The 17,654-nt window shown below is 34.9% G+C and overlaps 4 protein-coding genes across 4 annotated transcripts; 2 read left to right on the top strand and 2 right to left on the bottom strand.

Moving 5' to 3' along the window:
• Nucleotides 1-363: 363 nt before the first annotated feature.
• Nucleotides 364-1,216, top strand: LOC108853879 (non-specific lipid-transfer protein A). Its single transcript, XM_018627336.2, has 2 exons — nucleotides 364-791; nucleotides 1,008-1,216. Exons 1-2 carry the CDS (start codon nucleotides 445-447, stop codon nucleotides 1,015-1,017), a joined length of 357 nt encoding a protein of 118 aa, XP_018482838.1. The 5' UTR covers nucleotides 364-444; the 3' UTR covers nucleotides 1,018-1,216.
• Nucleotides 1,217-1,985: 769 nt separating this feature from the next.
• On the bottom strand, nucleotides 1,986-4,247 carry LOC108850994 (uncharacterized). Its single transcript, XM_057007169.1, has 5 exons — nucleotides 3,616-4,247; nucleotides 3,413-3,539; nucleotides 2,996-3,307; nucleotides 2,681-2,893; nucleotides 1,986-2,602 (listed from the first exon to the last, which is right to left on the bottom strand). The coding sequence occupies exons 1-5, from the start codon at nucleotides 3,954-3,956 to the stop codon at nucleotides 2,222-2,224; spliced, it is 1,374 nt and encodes a 457-aa protein (XP_056863149.1). The 5' UTR covers nucleotides 3,957-4,247; the 3' UTR covers nucleotides 1,986-2,221.
• Nucleotides 4,248-5,342: 1,095 nt separating this feature from the next.
• On the bottom strand, nucleotides 5,343-7,781 carry LOC130510968 (uncharacterized). Its single transcript, XM_057007721.1, has 4 exons — nucleotides 6,978-7,781; nucleotides 6,340-6,883; nucleotides 6,151-6,250; nucleotides 5,343-6,063 (listed from the first exon to the last, which is right to left on the bottom strand). Exons 1-4 carry the CDS (start codon nucleotides 7,744-7,746, stop codon nucleotides 5,392-5,394), a joined length of 2,085 nt encoding a protein of 694 aa, XP_056863701.1. The 5' UTR covers nucleotides 7,747-7,781; the 3' UTR covers nucleotides 5,343-5,391.
• A 6,711-nt stretch (nucleotides 7,782-14,492) lies between these two features.
• On the top strand, nucleotides 14,493-16,269 carry LOC108850995 (putative FBD-associated F-box protein At1g05080). The gene is made up of 3 exons (XM_057007431.1): nucleotides 14,493-15,452; nucleotides 15,593-15,727; nucleotides 15,814-16,269. Exons 1-3 carry the CDS (start codon nucleotides 14,556-14,558, stop codon nucleotides 16,111-16,113), a joined length of 1,332 nt encoding a protein of 443 aa, XP_056863411.1. The 5' UTR covers nucleotides 14,493-14,555; the 3' UTR covers nucleotides 16,114-16,269.
• The last annotated feature ends 1,385 nt before the right edge of the window (nucleotides 16,270-17,654 follow it).

Consider the following 17,654-nt stretch of genomic DNA (forward strand, 5'->3'; position numbering starts at 1 on the left):
CAAAAATATTTCAAATACACACTCTTAAAAAATTTACCAAAATATTTGTTAAGTTATTAGTAAAATTTTTCATCGTAAAATATTCCGCGCTTCCAAAGCGAGGGTCAAAATCTAGTATTCTTTTAAAAGTCTTACATAAAAGGAGTACATGGACGTTGATAAAAAGGAAAAATGTATGTTGATTTCAATTTTCAGAAAATAAAATTAAATAAAATGCCAATCAAAACAAATGAGAGGTAACTGGTACTACTACATAATTAGGTACTCAACATTGAATGTAACCAACGGCCAACCAACTAATCATTTCTTCTAATCGCATCCACATTCTCATAACATAAACTATTATTCTCTATATAAACACTCCCTCCCTCAACTCTCTTCATCACTCAATATCTTACTTACACACATCTTCTTTTGCAAACCAACAGAAAATATAAGAGAAAAATGGCTGCTGTAGTGAAGTTGGCATGCTTGGTCTTGGCCTGCGTGATTGTGGCAGGTCCCATCACATCGAACGCAGCTCTGACCTGTGGCACCGTTAACAGCAACGTGGCAGCGTGCATTGGCTACATAACCCAAGGTGGAACCCTTCCCCGAGCATGCTGCACCGGTGTTAGTAAGCTTAACGGCATGGCCCGTTCAACCCCGGACCGTCAGCAAGCTTGTCGTTGCCTTCAAACTGCTGCTAGCGCCTTAGGCCCTAATCTCAACGCTGGCCGTGCAGCTGGAATTCCCAAGGCATGTGGAGTCAGTGTTCCTTTCCCAATCAGCACCAGCACCAACTGCAACAGGTACATCACACTCGCTCTTGACTCTTATACTAACGATTTTATGTTTTAACAGTTTTTTCTGGAAAGAAAGTCTTCCCGGTCTAACAATGTTTTTAAGGAAATTTGTTTTTTTATATTGATTCAACAAATATACATAAAAGTTTTGTTTAGTAGAAATTTGAGGTTCTCATATAGTACTATACTAACGATGTTATGTTTGATTGGGTGTGGTTGCAGCGTGAAATGAGCGACGGTGTGATGAAGTTTTAGGGGACGTTTCGGACATTATAGTGTGGATCAGAATATTAAATAAGATGTTCGAATGGCTGTTTTAAAAATGTTTTATAGTTTCCTTCTTTTTTTATTATGGCGATCCTATGGACTGGTCTGTAATGTTTGTACTATGTTATCGAACAACGTTATATGAATTTCAGATTTGAAGTTTATATTCTTCCGTGTTTTACCGCGCCTCCGCACGAAGCCTTAATATATAAACAAAGCTAAAGTAATGGGGTATTCTCAGTGCTAACCTGTTAACTACAGTTTTGTTATCAATCATTTGAAAAAGAAGAAGAAGATAAAACTAAGCTATGGACGTATACATGTCAAAAATTCGTATTTGAAGTGTTTGTTGTTTCTGCATTACTCCTTTAGCTTGTGCTTTAAATGCTAAATTCGTATACACGAGGAATGTTTGTAATAGGATTGTGCTTTAAATGCTTCACTTCTCCTTTTGCAAGCCGTAACCAGTTATTGTGGATGTTACGTTGATGTCCTAAAAGAAAAAACTACGATGATGGTTTCACTACAAGAAAACACGATTTTAACGACGACCATTTTCCTCGCTAAATCGTCGTAAATACGTCTTTACGACGATTTAGCGAGGAAAGGCATATCGTCGTTAAAGTTTGGTCGTAACGGATATTTAATCGCCATTTCGTCGTAAAAGTACGAGGGACCCATTTCGTCGTAAAAGGAAGGTTAAAATTTCGTCGTAAAGAACACGTAGATTTCCACGTAAAGTAGACGCTATAGTTCCACGTAAAAGACACGTAATTTTCCTCGTAACATACACGTAAACTATCCTCGTAAGAAAAACGTAATTTATACTCGTAAAGTAAACGTAAATAATACACGTAATGTAGACGTAAACTTTCGTCGTAAGGGAAACGTACAACTTGACACGTAGATTCGTCGTAACGTTTCGTCGTTCTTTACACGTCGATTTACTCGTCAATTCCTCGTGAGTTAACGAGGAATTTGCTTCGATTTCTAAAACTAATTTATTTTTAAAATTTAAAATTTTATATTATAGAAAATAATTATTTCAAAAATATTAGAAATATAAATAATAACTAATGCGAAAATATTAAAAATTTGGAATAAATTAAAACCGAAAATATTATATAAATAAAAGTTTAGAATTTTAATATTACACAGAAAAAAAAAAACTAAGTCGGGCCGGGGCGGTGGATCGTTTCCCGGTAGAGGTCTTCACTCCTCCTCTGTAGTTCCTCCTCTTGCTGCTGAGTACGAGAAGGCTCGGGAACCGGGTTCCGTCGTCGCATATCCGCCAACAACTCCTCCCATTGGGGATTTCCAGAAGATATAACTTCCAGAAACCCCTCCACTCCACCCATACGAGCTTGGAATGATTGGCGCGTAGACTCCAACTCCGTCTGCGTCGACGCCAACTGAGTCCGCGTCGAGTGTAACTCCGAACGCAGCTCAGTGACTTCGTCGGCTCGTCTCTGACCATAAGACGATGTCGCTCTTGGGACATCGTTGACGGAACCGATTCCCAACGTACGTCCCTTTTTCTTAGGGACGACCTACAAAGAAAAAATAAAGTTTAATGTTAATAATTTAAAAAAATAGATTAAAAGTAGATTAAAAGGTAAAATTTTTACCTCCTCGTAAATCTGATCCACTTCTTGAGTGGATAATACGACCGGTATTCCATCGGAAGATTGCTGGGTCAGCTGGGTTTGGCGGTCTTCAATCCGAGCAACGACATCGTTGTAGATTTGCTCGGACCTCGGATCCACAAATACCCCCGCCTTGGTCTTGTGGGTCCTCTCGTAAAGCTCTTTAAGAGACGGGAGTTGTCCCGTCTCTTTGGCCTGAAAATATTTAAAATTTAAAATGTTAGAATCAATATACATATATAAGTACATATTAATTATTAAAATATTTAATATGAAAAAAAATTAGAAATTAATTACCATTTCCAAGCGGACACGGGCATGGGGTTTTTGACCCGTACAGTGAAGCATCGGGCCGTTGCCGTGCTCGTCTTTGCTGTTACGAGAGGCAGAGCAGGCGTTGGAGATCGCAATGGATGATGGCAGCTCCCAGTAACGGATGAGACCATCGTAGACATCCTTGGTCAGCTCAGCGGGTTGCCCGTCCTTGTAACCCTTGTAGATCCAGTCCTCCTTCCAGTTGCCTACGGTGTCCAACAACCGCTTCTTCGCCTTTGCGGTGAACTCCCGTTTCACGTCCTCGTGAACCCCGATGGACCACTGGTATCTTTGCTGCATTTTTAAACCCAAAAAAATTAATAATTAGTTAAAAAATATTAATGAAATAAAAGTTAATAATAAAAATTAAACATAAAATAATTATTTTAAAAAACTTACAGCAAACATCTTGAACCACGTGTTTCTAACGTGGTGCGGCGTCTTTTTCCAGTTTGGGTGAGCCTCTGAGAAGTATCCTTTGATGATATCGGATACGCTCGTAGCGACAGAATTGTCGACCCCAAACCTGAAAAAAACAAAGTTAAAGTATTAAAAAAAATATTAATAATTTTAAAAATATTTAAATAAAAAAAATTACGTACCACAGAGTCCCCTCTGGTCGGTCGGGGTCTAAAACCGGTAAACCGGCTCGGCCTGGTTGAGCGAGAAGATCCTCAACCGTGTACCGAGCAAAAGGAGCGGTCGGCGGCACCCGCAACTCCGGATGAATGTATCCGGGTGCAACCGGATCTGGAACCGCCTGAGGTGCAGCAGGTGGGGGTGGTGCACCAGATGGAGGAACCGGTGGTGGCTGTGACTGAGACTCCGGGACAATCTCCGGGTTGGAGGAACCGGGAGCGGAAGATGATGATCCAGCAGCAGGATCACCACAGAACATCTGACTGTAGTGGGGGGTTTTCTTCTGCTTGTTCTTTCTAACCATCTGAAAAAAATTCAGATTGTTAGAAAAAACAAGTAGAAGAAATCAAACTAATCAAAATTCTCTACACTAACCACCTAATCAACTATAAACCTATCTAAATTCACTAAACTAAACCACCTAATTCTAGAGAGAGATTAGAGAGAACCTTGGGAGGTGTAGGAGAGGAAATTGGGACGAAATGAAGTGGCTGGTTCTCGCGGGTATATATAAGATTACATAGGGACGTAAAGTCCTCGTAAATTTACGACGAAACAGCAAGGCCCGTGTAATTATTTACGACGATTTTGCAAGGCCCGTCTTTTAACTTTACGACGAAATTGCAAGGCCCGTGTTTTTTGGTCACGTGGATATTACGACGAAACCGTGGATTTAGCATTTGTTTTTTACATTCCCTAAACCCTAAACCCCAAATTCCTAATTTTTATTATTTTTTTAATCATGAAATTTTAATTATATAGGTTTAATTTATTTTTTAAGTGAATCGAAACCGTATATATATATATTGAGGTTTGGGGTTTAGGGTATAGGGATTTCATAAAAACATGTTAATTCTTCGTAAATAGGCGTGGTTATTACGACGAAAAAAGAAACAATCCTTGCTAATTCCACGTAAGCAAGTTTCGTCGTAAAGACCTCGCTTGCTTACGTGGAATTAGCAAGGATAATTTCTTTTTTCGTCGTAAAGGACACGTTGATTACGAGTTTTTAACGAGGTTATTTTGTAAATCCCTAAACCCCTAACCCTTTACCCTAAATCCCTAAATCCCTAAACCCCTATTCCATTACTAGTAACATCTATATGTGTTAAGTTAATTTAATCAAGAAATTTTAAATATGCATGTTTATTAAGTCTTCTTGAGTGAATTGAGTTTAGCAATGTAAACCTTATATATGATTCACTTATAAGTTAAGGAAGTTTTGGTTAATTTTGGGTTTGATGTTTTAAATTCTTAATTTTTTTAATCATACAATGTTAATTATACAGGTTTATTGTGTCTGCTAAGTGAAAACATATATAGATTTAGGTTTGGGGTTTGGGGTTTAGAGTTTTAGGGATTTAAACACGAAACTCGTTAAATCAACGTAAATTAACGAGGTCTTTACGACGAAACAGCTAAAAGCCTTGTTATTTCCACGTAAGCTGATTTCGTCGTAAACTCCACGCACGCTTACGTGGAATTTGCAAGGCCCTTGTTTATTTTTAACGTGTGCTTTACGACGAAATCAGCTTACGTGGATTTTGCAAGGCCCGTGTTTTTCTTTACGAGGAATTAACGTCGATAACCTTAAAATCCCTAAAAATGTAAACCACAAACACCAAACCTCAAACATCCTTTAACTTATAACTCAATCTCAAACACCAAACCCCATACTTTAAACCCCAAATGCATTAATCAAGTCTGAAAATAAATAATATTTTTTAAAAATTACATCATCATTCAGATACATCATCATTCTCTTCAACACTAGAAACATCATCACTTTCATTAAACTCGTCCTCAACAGCATCGTCAGTGGTATCGTCGGGAAGATCTTCATACTCATGATTATGCGGATCAATGAGTAGGATGTCTTCCATTTGTTGTTCAGGTTCTTCGACTTCATTGATGTGTTCTTCTTGCAAAGGTGGTTCTTCTCCACCGATTATTCGTCCACGGGGTGTAACTTTGATAACAGCTAACCAACTTATTCCAGATTCTCGCAACCTCGGGTATGGTAGGAAGCTAACTTGGTCTGCTTGCGAAGCTAATATGAAAGGCTCGAATTTGTTGTACCTCCTTCCACCATTGACAGCAACTACACCGAATTTGTTAAATCGAACACCTCTGTTGACCACGGGGTCGAACCAGTCACATTTGAATATGACGCATTTCAGCTTCAATAACCCAGGGAATTCCACTTCAATAATCTCCTGCAAGATCCCGTAGAAATCGGTTTCGCCTTTCACACAAATTCCATAATTGCTGGTCGCCCGGTGTTTACCATACTCGTACGTATGAAAAGTAAAGCCTCGTGAGAAATACATTGGTGATGTGGTGACCTTTGCAAGTGGACCCTGAACTAATTCGTGAAACCATATGGGATAATCTGGATCCTCATATTCAACCTGCAAAATTAAATTAAAGAGAACATTGAAACAAACGTCTTTCGTTACACCCCGTGGACGAAACAAATATCGGATTGGAGTAAATACCTGACTCTTCAACCATTTAATAAAGTGTCGATCTTTCCTTTTATCTACCTCACTTGTGGATATGCCTGGGATAGCTTCTTGGACTTGACTAACAAATAGGCTGTAAAATGCACATATTTTATTAGTTATATCATCATTTGAAAAATATATTTTAATTACAATTAGTTTAGAACTTTCCATATATGTTACCTTTCAAAATAGCGCATAAATGGATCCTCACAATTAAGTAGAATGTAAGTGTGTGCACTATGGGCGTCTTCATCACTCGACCACCAAACCTCTTTCGTTTTCCCACCCATTCGCCCAATCTGGCTAAAGATATCCGGAACACCAGCAACTGCATATGTTGGGGCAACACCACCATCATCATATCTTCTTGGAGCTCTTTGTCGGGTCCGTACATTAGGTGCAAAGTAGTACGATGTGAAGTGAGATGTTTCTTCCGTCAAACTTCCAGCAATTATAGAACCTTCAACCTTTGCGAGGTTTTTTGCCTTTCCCTTCAAATATTTCATGGCCCGCTCATACTGATACATCCATCCATAATGTACTGGTCCTCGAAGCAATGCCTCATACGGGAGGTGGACAGCTAAATGCTCCATGACGTCAAATAATGAGGGAGGAAATATCATCTCCAAGTTGCACAATAAGATCGGAATGTTCTCGTGAAGTTGTTCTACGACATCCTCTTTAAGAGTGCGAGTGCTCAAGTCCCTGAAAAATGCTCCAATGGCTTTGTATATTCCAAAAACAATTAAGCAAATTATTAGTGCATATTTTTGAAAAATAAATTAAGAAATTAATTAGTGTGAGTAATAATATATTACCTGCAAGTGCTTCATGTACTTTTGTGGGAAGTAGCTCCGCAAATGCAAAGGGAAGTAGTCTTTGCATAAAGACATGACAATCATGACTCTTCATCCCGGAGAACTTTTGGCCCTTTTCAACACATCTAGAGAGGTTTGAAACATACCCATCAGGAAACTTCACTGCTGATGCAACCCAGTTGAACAAGACCGACTTTTGTTCTGAAGACAATCTGAATACCGGTACAGGAACTTGTCCATTGCTTTTTATATGTAACTCGGGTCTTGAGCAAATATCAGGCAAGTCCAACCTCGATTTTTGATTGTCTTTTGTCTTCCCTGGAACATTCAATATTGTATTCATGATGTTCTCAAAAAAATTCTTCTCAATATGCATCACATCTAGGTTGTGGCGCAAAAGAAGATCTTTCCAATACGGCAACTCCCAAAATATACTCTTCTTGTGCCAGTTGTGCTGAACTCCATAATAATCAGGCATATTACCGGGAACATGCCAATTACCACCACAACGAACTGTTTCTTGAGCTCCGTAGTAATCGATTTTCTGTTCAATTTGTTCTCCAGTTAAATACGGAGGAGGAGTGTCTCTCACAACCCTTTTCTGCCTAAACAATTTCCTGTTTCTTCGATAAGGATGATTAATGGGAAGAAATCGCCGGTGACAATCGAACCAACTTGTCTTCCTACCGTTCTTCAGCTGAAATGCATCTGTCGTTCCATTACAATATGGACAAGATAATCTCCCATGTGTAGTCCACCCAGACAACATCCCATAAGCAGGAAAGTCACTTATGGTCCACAAAAGCATCGCTTGCATCGTAAAATTTGTCTTCGTTGAGCAGTCGTACGTCCTCACCCCTGTTGCCCACAAATCTTTCAACTCTTTTATCAGTGGCTGTAGAAAGACATCCAGAGACCTTTTTGGATGGTTCGGACCAGGTATTAATATGGTCAAGAACAGAAACTCCCGTTGCATGCACATATCTGGAGGCAGGTTGTATGGCGTCATAAAGACTGGCCACAATGAATATTGTCTCCCTGACATACCGAAGGGACTAAATCCGTCCGTGCATAATCCCATATACACATTTCGGCTATTGCTAGCGAATTGTGGATATATTTTGTTAAAATGTTTCCAAGCTCTTGCATCTGATGGATGAGTCATCTCACCATCCGTCTGAGTATGCTCGGCATGCCATCTCATTTTTCCAGCAGTCTCCTCAGATTGGTACAATCTTTTCAATCTGTCGGTAATTGGTAGGTACCACATCCTTTGGTACGGTACCCTATTACGTCCTCGTCCTTGCGGTTTGAATCGTGGCTTCTTGCAGAATCGACACTCTTCTAACTTCTCATCATCTCCCCAGTAGAGCATGCAGTTGTCGATGCAAACGTCTATCATCTCAGAAGGCAACCCCAGACTATAAACTAGTTTCTGAATCTCATAATAAGAATCAGCAGAGACATTGTCTTCCGGCAAATACTCTTTAAACAAGTCTGTCCATGCATTCATGCAACTTTCAGGTAGATTATGATCAGTTTTAATACTCATCATTCTAGCAGCCAACGACAATTTAGAGAGACCTTCTCTACAACCACTGTAAAGTGGCTGATTCGCAGCATCTAACATTTCATAAAACTTTTTTGCATCTATGTTAGGTTCTTCAACTTCATCATCATCATGAGCAACAAATGCATCAGCTACCATATCATGAACCCTATCATAATTATCTACCATCTGCTCCTCCTGATGGTATCTATGTTGATTATGCAAATGATCAACCGGTTCATTCTGAAAATTGCTATTACTACTACTAGCTTCATTCTCATAATTATAACCTTCTCCATGTTGAAACCAGATATAGTAATTTGGCATGAAACCTCTATTTATTAAATGCTTCCAAACATTTTCACGAGTTGCCAGTTTTGAATTGTTGCATTTTCGACAAGGACAAAACATCTTACCGCTTTCTTGGGCGAGCGGTGTAGAATCTGCTTGATGCATAAATGTCTCTAGTCCTTCCAGATACTCTTTCGTCACTCTCCCGTTAGCATCTCTATGCGTGTACATCCATCTCCGCAACTCTAAATAATTTCCATCACCAGACATTTTTTTTTTCACGTTTTTAGATTTTTTTTTCTTTTGCATGTGGTGTGTTTCAAATGTTCCTCAAATGACATATTTATAGGAAAATTCGAAATTGGTAGGTGAGATTTTACTACGAATTAACGACGAAATATGGGTAGTTAGACAAGATAAAAAACGTGTGTCACCTAAAATTAGGTAACACTCGCAAAAACCACGTAAATATTTTCCTCGTTAATTACACGTTAATTATTACGTGTTTATTACGACGAAATGCTGTTTCCTCGTAAAAACGACGTTCCTTTACGTTTGGTTTACGACGAAACTCTTTCGTCGTTAATTAACGACGAAATAACGTGTTTATTGTCTTTTCACGTAACTTCCTCGTAAAGGCCTCGTAATTTTACGAGGAAATTATTTCGTCGCTATCTTTCGTCGCTAAGCCCGTGTTTTCTTGTAGTGTTTGGTCATTGGTGATATATTTTTTGTTTAGTTAGGTTCCTTTTGTTTTCCCTCCCTTCAATCCTTGTACAGTAAATGTATATTAGGAGTTTTTATTCTTTTGTTTTGTGGAGGAAATCCATGGCATGTTCGAGGAAATCAAAGAACCATTTGGGTTGAGGAAGAAGCAAAGAAGTATTGGTCTGGTGTTCTCTTGGCTGATCAAGTCCAAAGCAGGACAACGTACCTAGAAACAAAGTTCATGGGCATTATATCCGTTAAGTCTAATTTGATTCATTATTCTTTTCGATTTGATTCGAAAAATCCGGATATTCATAAATTTTCGAATAAAATAAATATTAAAAATCAATATCCATTAAAAACCATTAAGATTTTTTTTACTATAGGGTTTCATCATAATATCTTGTAAACTTTTAATGTTTTCAAATTTGAAAACATAAAAAAAAAATCCTAAAAACGAGGCAAATCACAAATAATAAAATTTCAGTCCGATGTCCGATTCGCTATGACTTTTATACAAATAGATGTATATGCATAATTATATATAGAAGTTCAAATGTAAAATTTATATAATTATATTTAACATATGAATTTAATAATTTTTATTTATAAAATTACCTATAGAAGTACTAAATTAAGAAATGTACATAAAATCTTTACAAAAATATAATTTTTCTAAAATATTACGTTTTATAAAAATATTTAATTAATTTTCTAAAATTATACAACATATAATTTCACTAATCTTTATTTTTTTAATCATGTACAAGATATTTTTGAAAACAAACTTGTATAGTTTTTTTCTTATATTTTTATATTGAATAAAATAAATGAACTATATGTAAATTTCTGTAAAATTTTGTAAATATTCGCAGATAACTGTGATTTTTTGGATATATGGTTTTCTCGATATTCGTATTTTTCTGAAACAAAATAAATCAGAAAATTTGATATTCGTAAAATATGAAGTAAATATTAAATACTGAAAATTATGGTAGTATTCGATCACGTTCACTCTAATCTGATAATGCGTGGACTAGTAACTTCCTATTATCAAAGGCTGTTACTATTTTAAACATAAGAATAACCCTTTATAAATTCTTGAACGGACCCAATAATATGTAGTGAATTGTACTAGTAAAGCATACATAGATTTACCGGATTAAAAGAGTAGAAAATAGTACGTGGGCCGACGAAGTGACGCCCATGTAAACCTTTTTTTTTTGAACAACACGCCCATGTAAACCAAAGATAATTAATTGCATGGTTCAAGCAATCGATAGTGATATAATCCTACCTATTTGTCGTGCCATTTAATTTTATCGTCTATCAGTCGATTTTTTTCACATAATGACGAACCTTTTAAATACACTCAATGGATTGAGAGGCAGACTGACAAAACCGACATCTTCTCGTGTGTATCCGTTCTGAGAAAAAAAAAAGCATAAATATTTATTATTAAGTATACATATAGTTAAAAAAATTTAGGTTGAACCTAAAATAGTTTTGATTTAACGGCATAAATACTTCTTTGACATTCTTTTCCATGAAACCTAAACGAAGAGCATAGTATTGACAACATTATACATGAGAGAATGCAACATATGAACCCTTAATGATAATAATTAATATTCTCTATTTCTAAGTATGGTTTAATTTTTTACACATAAATTAAGAAATGATTAAATTTAGTTACTGTTTTATTCCTATTTAATATATTAGTTTGTTTGATAATTGATATTATTAAATAACGAGTTAAAAATAAAGATAAAAACTGCAATAAACATTCAACATCTAATCTATTAATTTAGGGATTGGTTTTTATCTACTACTTATAGTTGTCATTTAGATTTGAGCTCTTTCATAGTTGTTACTAGAATATATCAAACCTCCTATAAAATGCAACCTACCAACTTAAATTAAACCAAATCTTAACCGACATAGATAAATTGGACTTAACTAATAACATCTTTAAAATATTTTTGGTTATCTCTTAATATTATTAGATCATACAAAACTGAACCACTCTTAAATCAACAAGTTCCAAGTCATTCCAAACATAAGAGAAAAAATGTCGGACTCACAAATTATAACACCATTCAATTATATATACATTTAATAAAATATTATATATATGTCATATATATATATATAAATATTACACAAAAATATAAATAATATTATATACACATATATTAAAATTAAAATTTGAAAAATCAATTTCCGCCCTTCAGGGCGGGTCAAAATCTAATTTGTCTTTAAAACGTAACACCACATTTACAGTGAAATAAAATTTAAAAATTAAAACAACACTTGATATGAAACGCAGAAAATACATATTAATACGTACCTGTATCAAAAGAAAATTGTAGGCAATAACGTCTTTGGTGTATCTGAATTTCTCAATCACCATCACATAGAATTTTGCTAGATCCTGACATTCAATGCTTCACTTTATGCTTCTGCAAGCTGTGATTCATCCACTGCTTAATTTTATGCACACAAATTAATCACAGCTTAATTTTATGCACACAAATTAAAAAAAATGATTTTGTAAATTTAAAAAATAAAAACACAATTATTTATACACCTAACCATATTTCAAATAATTAAAAATAAAATAAAAAATTTTATTAATAAATTTTGCATTAAAACTCTAAAACAACACTTGTTTTTAAACAAATTTTTTTTCCTATAACAACAATTAAATCGAAACGGAGAGAGTATTACATTTTAAAATTTATTTTTAAAAATAGCCATTCTTCTAAATATCTTGCCGTAAAAAGATTAAATAAAATAGCCATTCTTCTAAATATCTTAAAACATTTATATAAGTGTATAAATTCAACCACATCCTTTAAATAGTAAATTCTAAACAAAAGTTAATAAATTTTAATCTCAAATGTAGAGTAATTTTAATTAAATGTAGTTTTAAAAATAATAGCAATTCAAGGTGTTTTAATAAATTTTCATTAATTAATGTGATAGGTAGATAGATGGTAGACTAATGATGTATTTAATTTAATTTTGTATACTTATTAAGTATGTAAACTTTACCGGAACTATACCATGAGTTCCTAGTTATCATTTCAAAATCTCAAAACTTGATTCTTCTAATTTACAAAAAAAAAAAATGATCAGTGACACTCTCACTCTTCTTCTTCTGCCAAAAAGAAACTAAAATGTTGAGGTTCCAGCTGACCGGTTTGGGAGTAAGAAAATTGGTTTAAATTTTAAAGTGAGAAAGACTCTATATCGTCGAGAAGGTCAATTACTTCTGTAAAAGTTGTCCAAGCCCACGATATACTTTATTTAAGGCCCACTCACTTGACTTACGAATTTTCCAAACATTACGAGGTCTTGATCTCTATGGCTGTTGTTCAAAAAAAAATAAAAAAAAGATCTATGGCTTGATTGATAAAGTCTTGAATATCAACAACCTTTATCCCGGGGACTGATGCAGGTAAACAAACACATGTATAGCGACCTCAGCTTTTTCTTTGCTTGGAACTGCTACTGCACTCTTCTTTTGGAAGGCCATTGCTTGCTTAAATTTTAGCTAAGCATTTCCAAGTCAAGATATTGCTTATATTGACCGACCCCCCGTTGCACCCACCAAAACAGTTCTGATTGGTAATAAACAATAGCCTAGTAATATATTATGGCCCCAATATAAAGCTTAATGAATAAATACAAAACTAGATCATGACCCGCTCTATCGAGCGGGAGTCAATTTTTTTTTATCTTTGTTTCTACTAAATTTACTAAATGTTATACATGATTGCAATGTGTATTAATATAAAATTTTGATAAATTACAATGTGTACTAATGTGTTTAAATAAGTAATGTGTTTAATTACTAAATTTGATTTTTAAATTTTATGATAACGTGAAGTAGATTTTTATATATATTATTTAAAATATATAGTGCTATATATTTTGTATTTTCAACATTTATCATATAAAACTTACACTGGGGTATTATTTATATGAAAATATGTGTAACATAATATATAAATATATTATATAAACATATCTACGATTTTCGCAAAGGCCATGCGCATCCGCACGGGTTTTATTTTTAAAATGTATTCTATATTGTTTAGTTTTATGTAGTATCGAGTTTGTATAATTCAATTTTGTGTTTAAAGAACAATATCAAATCTGTCTTTATGTAAAAATAACACTTTGCAAGTGCGAGTTGTGTCTTTTTATTGTAACACAAAATTTAATATAAAACTTATGTGTTTTTGTACATTACGAAATTTAATTTTTTAAAATAACTATTACATAATTTCAAAGTGAATTTTATCTCTGAGGTCTAATATATTTTGTGTGTAATGGTTCAAAGCATTTTCGATATATATTATATTTCAGTTTGGTTTGTTTTTAGTATTATTGTATAAGTATAATACTATACAATATTACTATATTCTATACAATATATAAAGCTATGTGTTATTTGTTTTAGAAAGTAGATCAGACCCAACGTAGTTAAAGAATAGTCATATCTTTATGTATGTGTCTGTGACTTATCTACTTAATGTTATTCGTACTAATAAAATCAATATGACCAATTAAAGTATACTGATCAATTTAAAATGAATTGTATAAGGTAATTCTAAAACGATTAATATTTTTAGTATTTTTAATATCTATCTTATTTAAACCGATATGTAATAAATGTGAAAATCATATATGGAATATGGACAAAAAGAAAAATTGTATTTAAGGAAATACATCAATGCAAAGTTAGACTATAGTACGTATTATATATAAAAAATGAGACATTTAATTTAAATATATGAGATCCACCTTTAAAATCCACGTAGAAGAAGTTGTAATGTTTCTGATTTAATAAGATAGATATATATTTTATATTTATCAACTTAAAAGGAAATACTAATAAAGTTTTATATATCTGATCAGGACCGTATGAATCAATAGAAGATTTCTATTTCTTATTTTATTGCAAAGAATCAATAAAAAAAAATCAATTGCCAATTCTCCTAGGGTTTAATCTCGCAAAGATGACAGAAACTGCTGAAAATAGTGTTGGTAGAGTTGAAGAGATAGGTTGTGAAGACAGTATCAGTTCTTTGCCGGATGATTTACTTGTGACGATACTTTCGTCTATCCCGACAAAAGATGCTATATCTACCATGATTCTGTCAAAGCGATGGCGTTTTATCTGGACGCTGCTGCCCATACTTGCGTACGAAGAAAGCAAAAGCAAAATAAGTGTTTGGTGGGTTCTTAACAAGTCAATGGAATTTCACAAAGCACCTGCCCTACATAACTTGTCCATCCAACTAGGTCGACATTGTCCTATTGATGCTGATGTCGGTAAGTGGGTTGAAAACGCTGTTAATCATGGCGTGAGAGAGCTATTTTTCACGCTTCAATGGTCAGCAGATCCAACCAGATTGCCTAAGAGCCTTAACACATGCAAAACTCTCTTGCATCTAAAACTCTCCCACAAGATCCTAGTGGATTCTCCTACTTCTTCTTGCCTCCCATCCCTGAAAAACCTCAAACTTTACTATGTGGTGTATAAAGACGAAGTTTCTCTTGTTGCGCTCTTATCTAGCTGTCCCGTTCTTGAGTTACTGTATGTGAAGCGTAATGAGGATGACAACGTTGCCAAGTTTAGTGTGAAAGTGCCTTCTTTACGGGTCTTTGTGTATTTTAATGCTATGTCACCAGATGAGAATGATGTAGTAGATGACGGTAGGTCTTTAATTATTGATACTCCTGCATTAACACACTTTCACATCAGTGACGATTCAGGAGACTCTTGGTCGATCAAGAGTATGCCTCTTCTCCAGTATGTTTTTATTAGTGGTCAGAGTTTCCATGATATAAGCAAGTTGTTAAGATCTGCTTCTGCGGTCTCGTCTCTTGAGTTGGATTTGACAGATGAATTGGTAACACACTCTCTCTCTCTCTCTCTCTCTCTCTCTCTCTCTCTCTCTCTCTCTCTCTCTCTCTCTCTCTCTCTCTCTCTCTCTCTCTCTCTCTCTGTCAGATCCCATTGTTGCTTATGTCGTTTTGTTCACCATTGCAGGCTGTGTATTGTAGCACCATCGAATTCTCACAGCTGATACACTGTACCATATCACCATGCGACTCGGACTGGATGGATTCACTCATTCTTTTTCTTGGAAATACTCCTAAACTAAAAAGATTTACTGTTGACTATGCAAGTATCCTCCTAACTAATAAAAAAAAAATTCTTATTTTAGCACCATCAAATTCTCACAGCTGATAGCAATTGTTGCTTCTCAGAGTTTAACCGATGAACCTCCTGCCGCCTCTGATTCATGGATGCTACGGCTCCCTCATCCGGAATGCTTGTCATCAAGTCTGGAGAAGTTTGAGCTGATAGACTATGGAGGAAGAGAAGAAGAGAAAGCATTGGTGGAGTACATCTTAGAAACCTCTAAGTGTTTAAAGTCTGTCACAATCTCCTTGAGGTCCAATCTTAAAAACAAAAAGAAAAAAATGAAGAGGCTGAATGCTATATTCCAAAGGTTCAGTAGCATCTCATTTTTTGTTCAAACCCAATCAAAACCATGCAAAACATAGTCATGGAGACGTTGAAAGTCATGATGCTGGGTATTTGTGGAGCAAGAAAGCTTCATTTTTAACGTTGTTTTTCTTTGCCCATTCCGTTTGAAAAGGTATAGAATGTCGTAACATTTTATACTTGAATTTGACTCTTAATATTCTAAATTTTTTCATAGAAACAAAATAAATCTTCTTTCGTCTGTGGAGGAAGCAGCTTCACTTTAAACATTATTTTAATTTACTTAGTTTCTTTCGTGGCGAAAAACAAATGAATAGATAGAAATATAATTTCAAATTCTTAAGAATTTGATGCATAAAGTATCCTATGGGATTTACGAACGTAAAGTAAATTGAGATGTTGTCAATCATCGTACATGTGTGCGAAGATGAGATCCAATTTACACATACAGTCTGCCAGATTATATGAAGATCATCTTCAGAGAAATGTGGCTCAGAGAATCACCCAATTTCTCTTTCAGTTTTTTTTTCAGAAAGCGGACCTGTTTGTAAAATTTATGGTATCTTTCTGAAACTCCAAGTTCCCTCCATCTAGCAAGATCAATGACATTCAATCCAGACATCCAGAGACAAGCATTAGCATCAAAACTCCCTCTCTTGAGACTCTTTAGCTGATCCAATCTCACAGAGCACGACTTCACTGCGTCCCATAGGGGAGACAAGTCTCGCTGGACTACAACGTCATGATCCAGAACCACAACCTTTTCCAGCTTGTGAAATATTCTCGGAAGAAGATAGTGAGATTGAGAGAAACTGGATAAGTAGTGTGTTCTATTCCCTTGTGTCGCCAAACTGTTTTCACCACCTGTGAAGGAGACACGGAACTCTGTAGGCAAAGAGAGTTTCACATCTGAATTACCAATTTTTTTAATTAGTTTATTAAAAATACTAAAACTGAATTTAGAATTTAAAGACAGTTCGGATGATGTCGGAAAGTTCTTAGTTATGTTTCCTCAGATTATTAGAGTTGCTAAATTTATTAACTTTAATCTTAATATACATACTTATTTTTCACATTGTATTTAATTTAATTTAAAATTTGGAATAATCGTTTACTTTATTATATAAATAAATAATTTAACATTGTGACAAACAAAAAACCCAAATCAGGTTCAGAAGAAATTAGGTTTATGCGAAAGTGAGTTTGAATTTTTAATAGTTTCTATTTTAAAAACAGTGGGAGTATTAAAGTACACATGTTTAAAATTCACAAATCATAATCGTAGATAGTTTTTCTTCTATGAGATAAGAGTATAAATTGTGAGAACTAACAGACCTCATCTTTATACATACACACCTTGAGTGCATTGTTTCTTTTATTAACGTTACATCCCTATTAGTAGTGTTGTCAACACTTGTTGCTAATCGTACGCTATCCAACACGTAAGTTGAAACGACTGATGTTTACTTGCATATATACATAGTACGTAGTTGCTTTAAACTCTTTGCAACTTCGATGACACTAGACCTCTGCCTTTACCTCCCTAGAGGCTATTTCAAGTCCTTCTCATCCATGCCGTGATTCCGAAGCAGCCTGGTCT

Source organism: Raphanus sativus, chromosome 4 (assembly GCF_000801105.2).
Source record: "Raphanus sativus cultivar WK10039 chromosome 4, ASM80110v3, whole genome shotgun sequence".
NCBI classification, from domain to species: domain Eukaryota; kingdom Viridiplantae; phylum Streptophyta; class Magnoliopsida; order Brassicales; family Brassicaceae; genus Raphanus; species Raphanus sativus.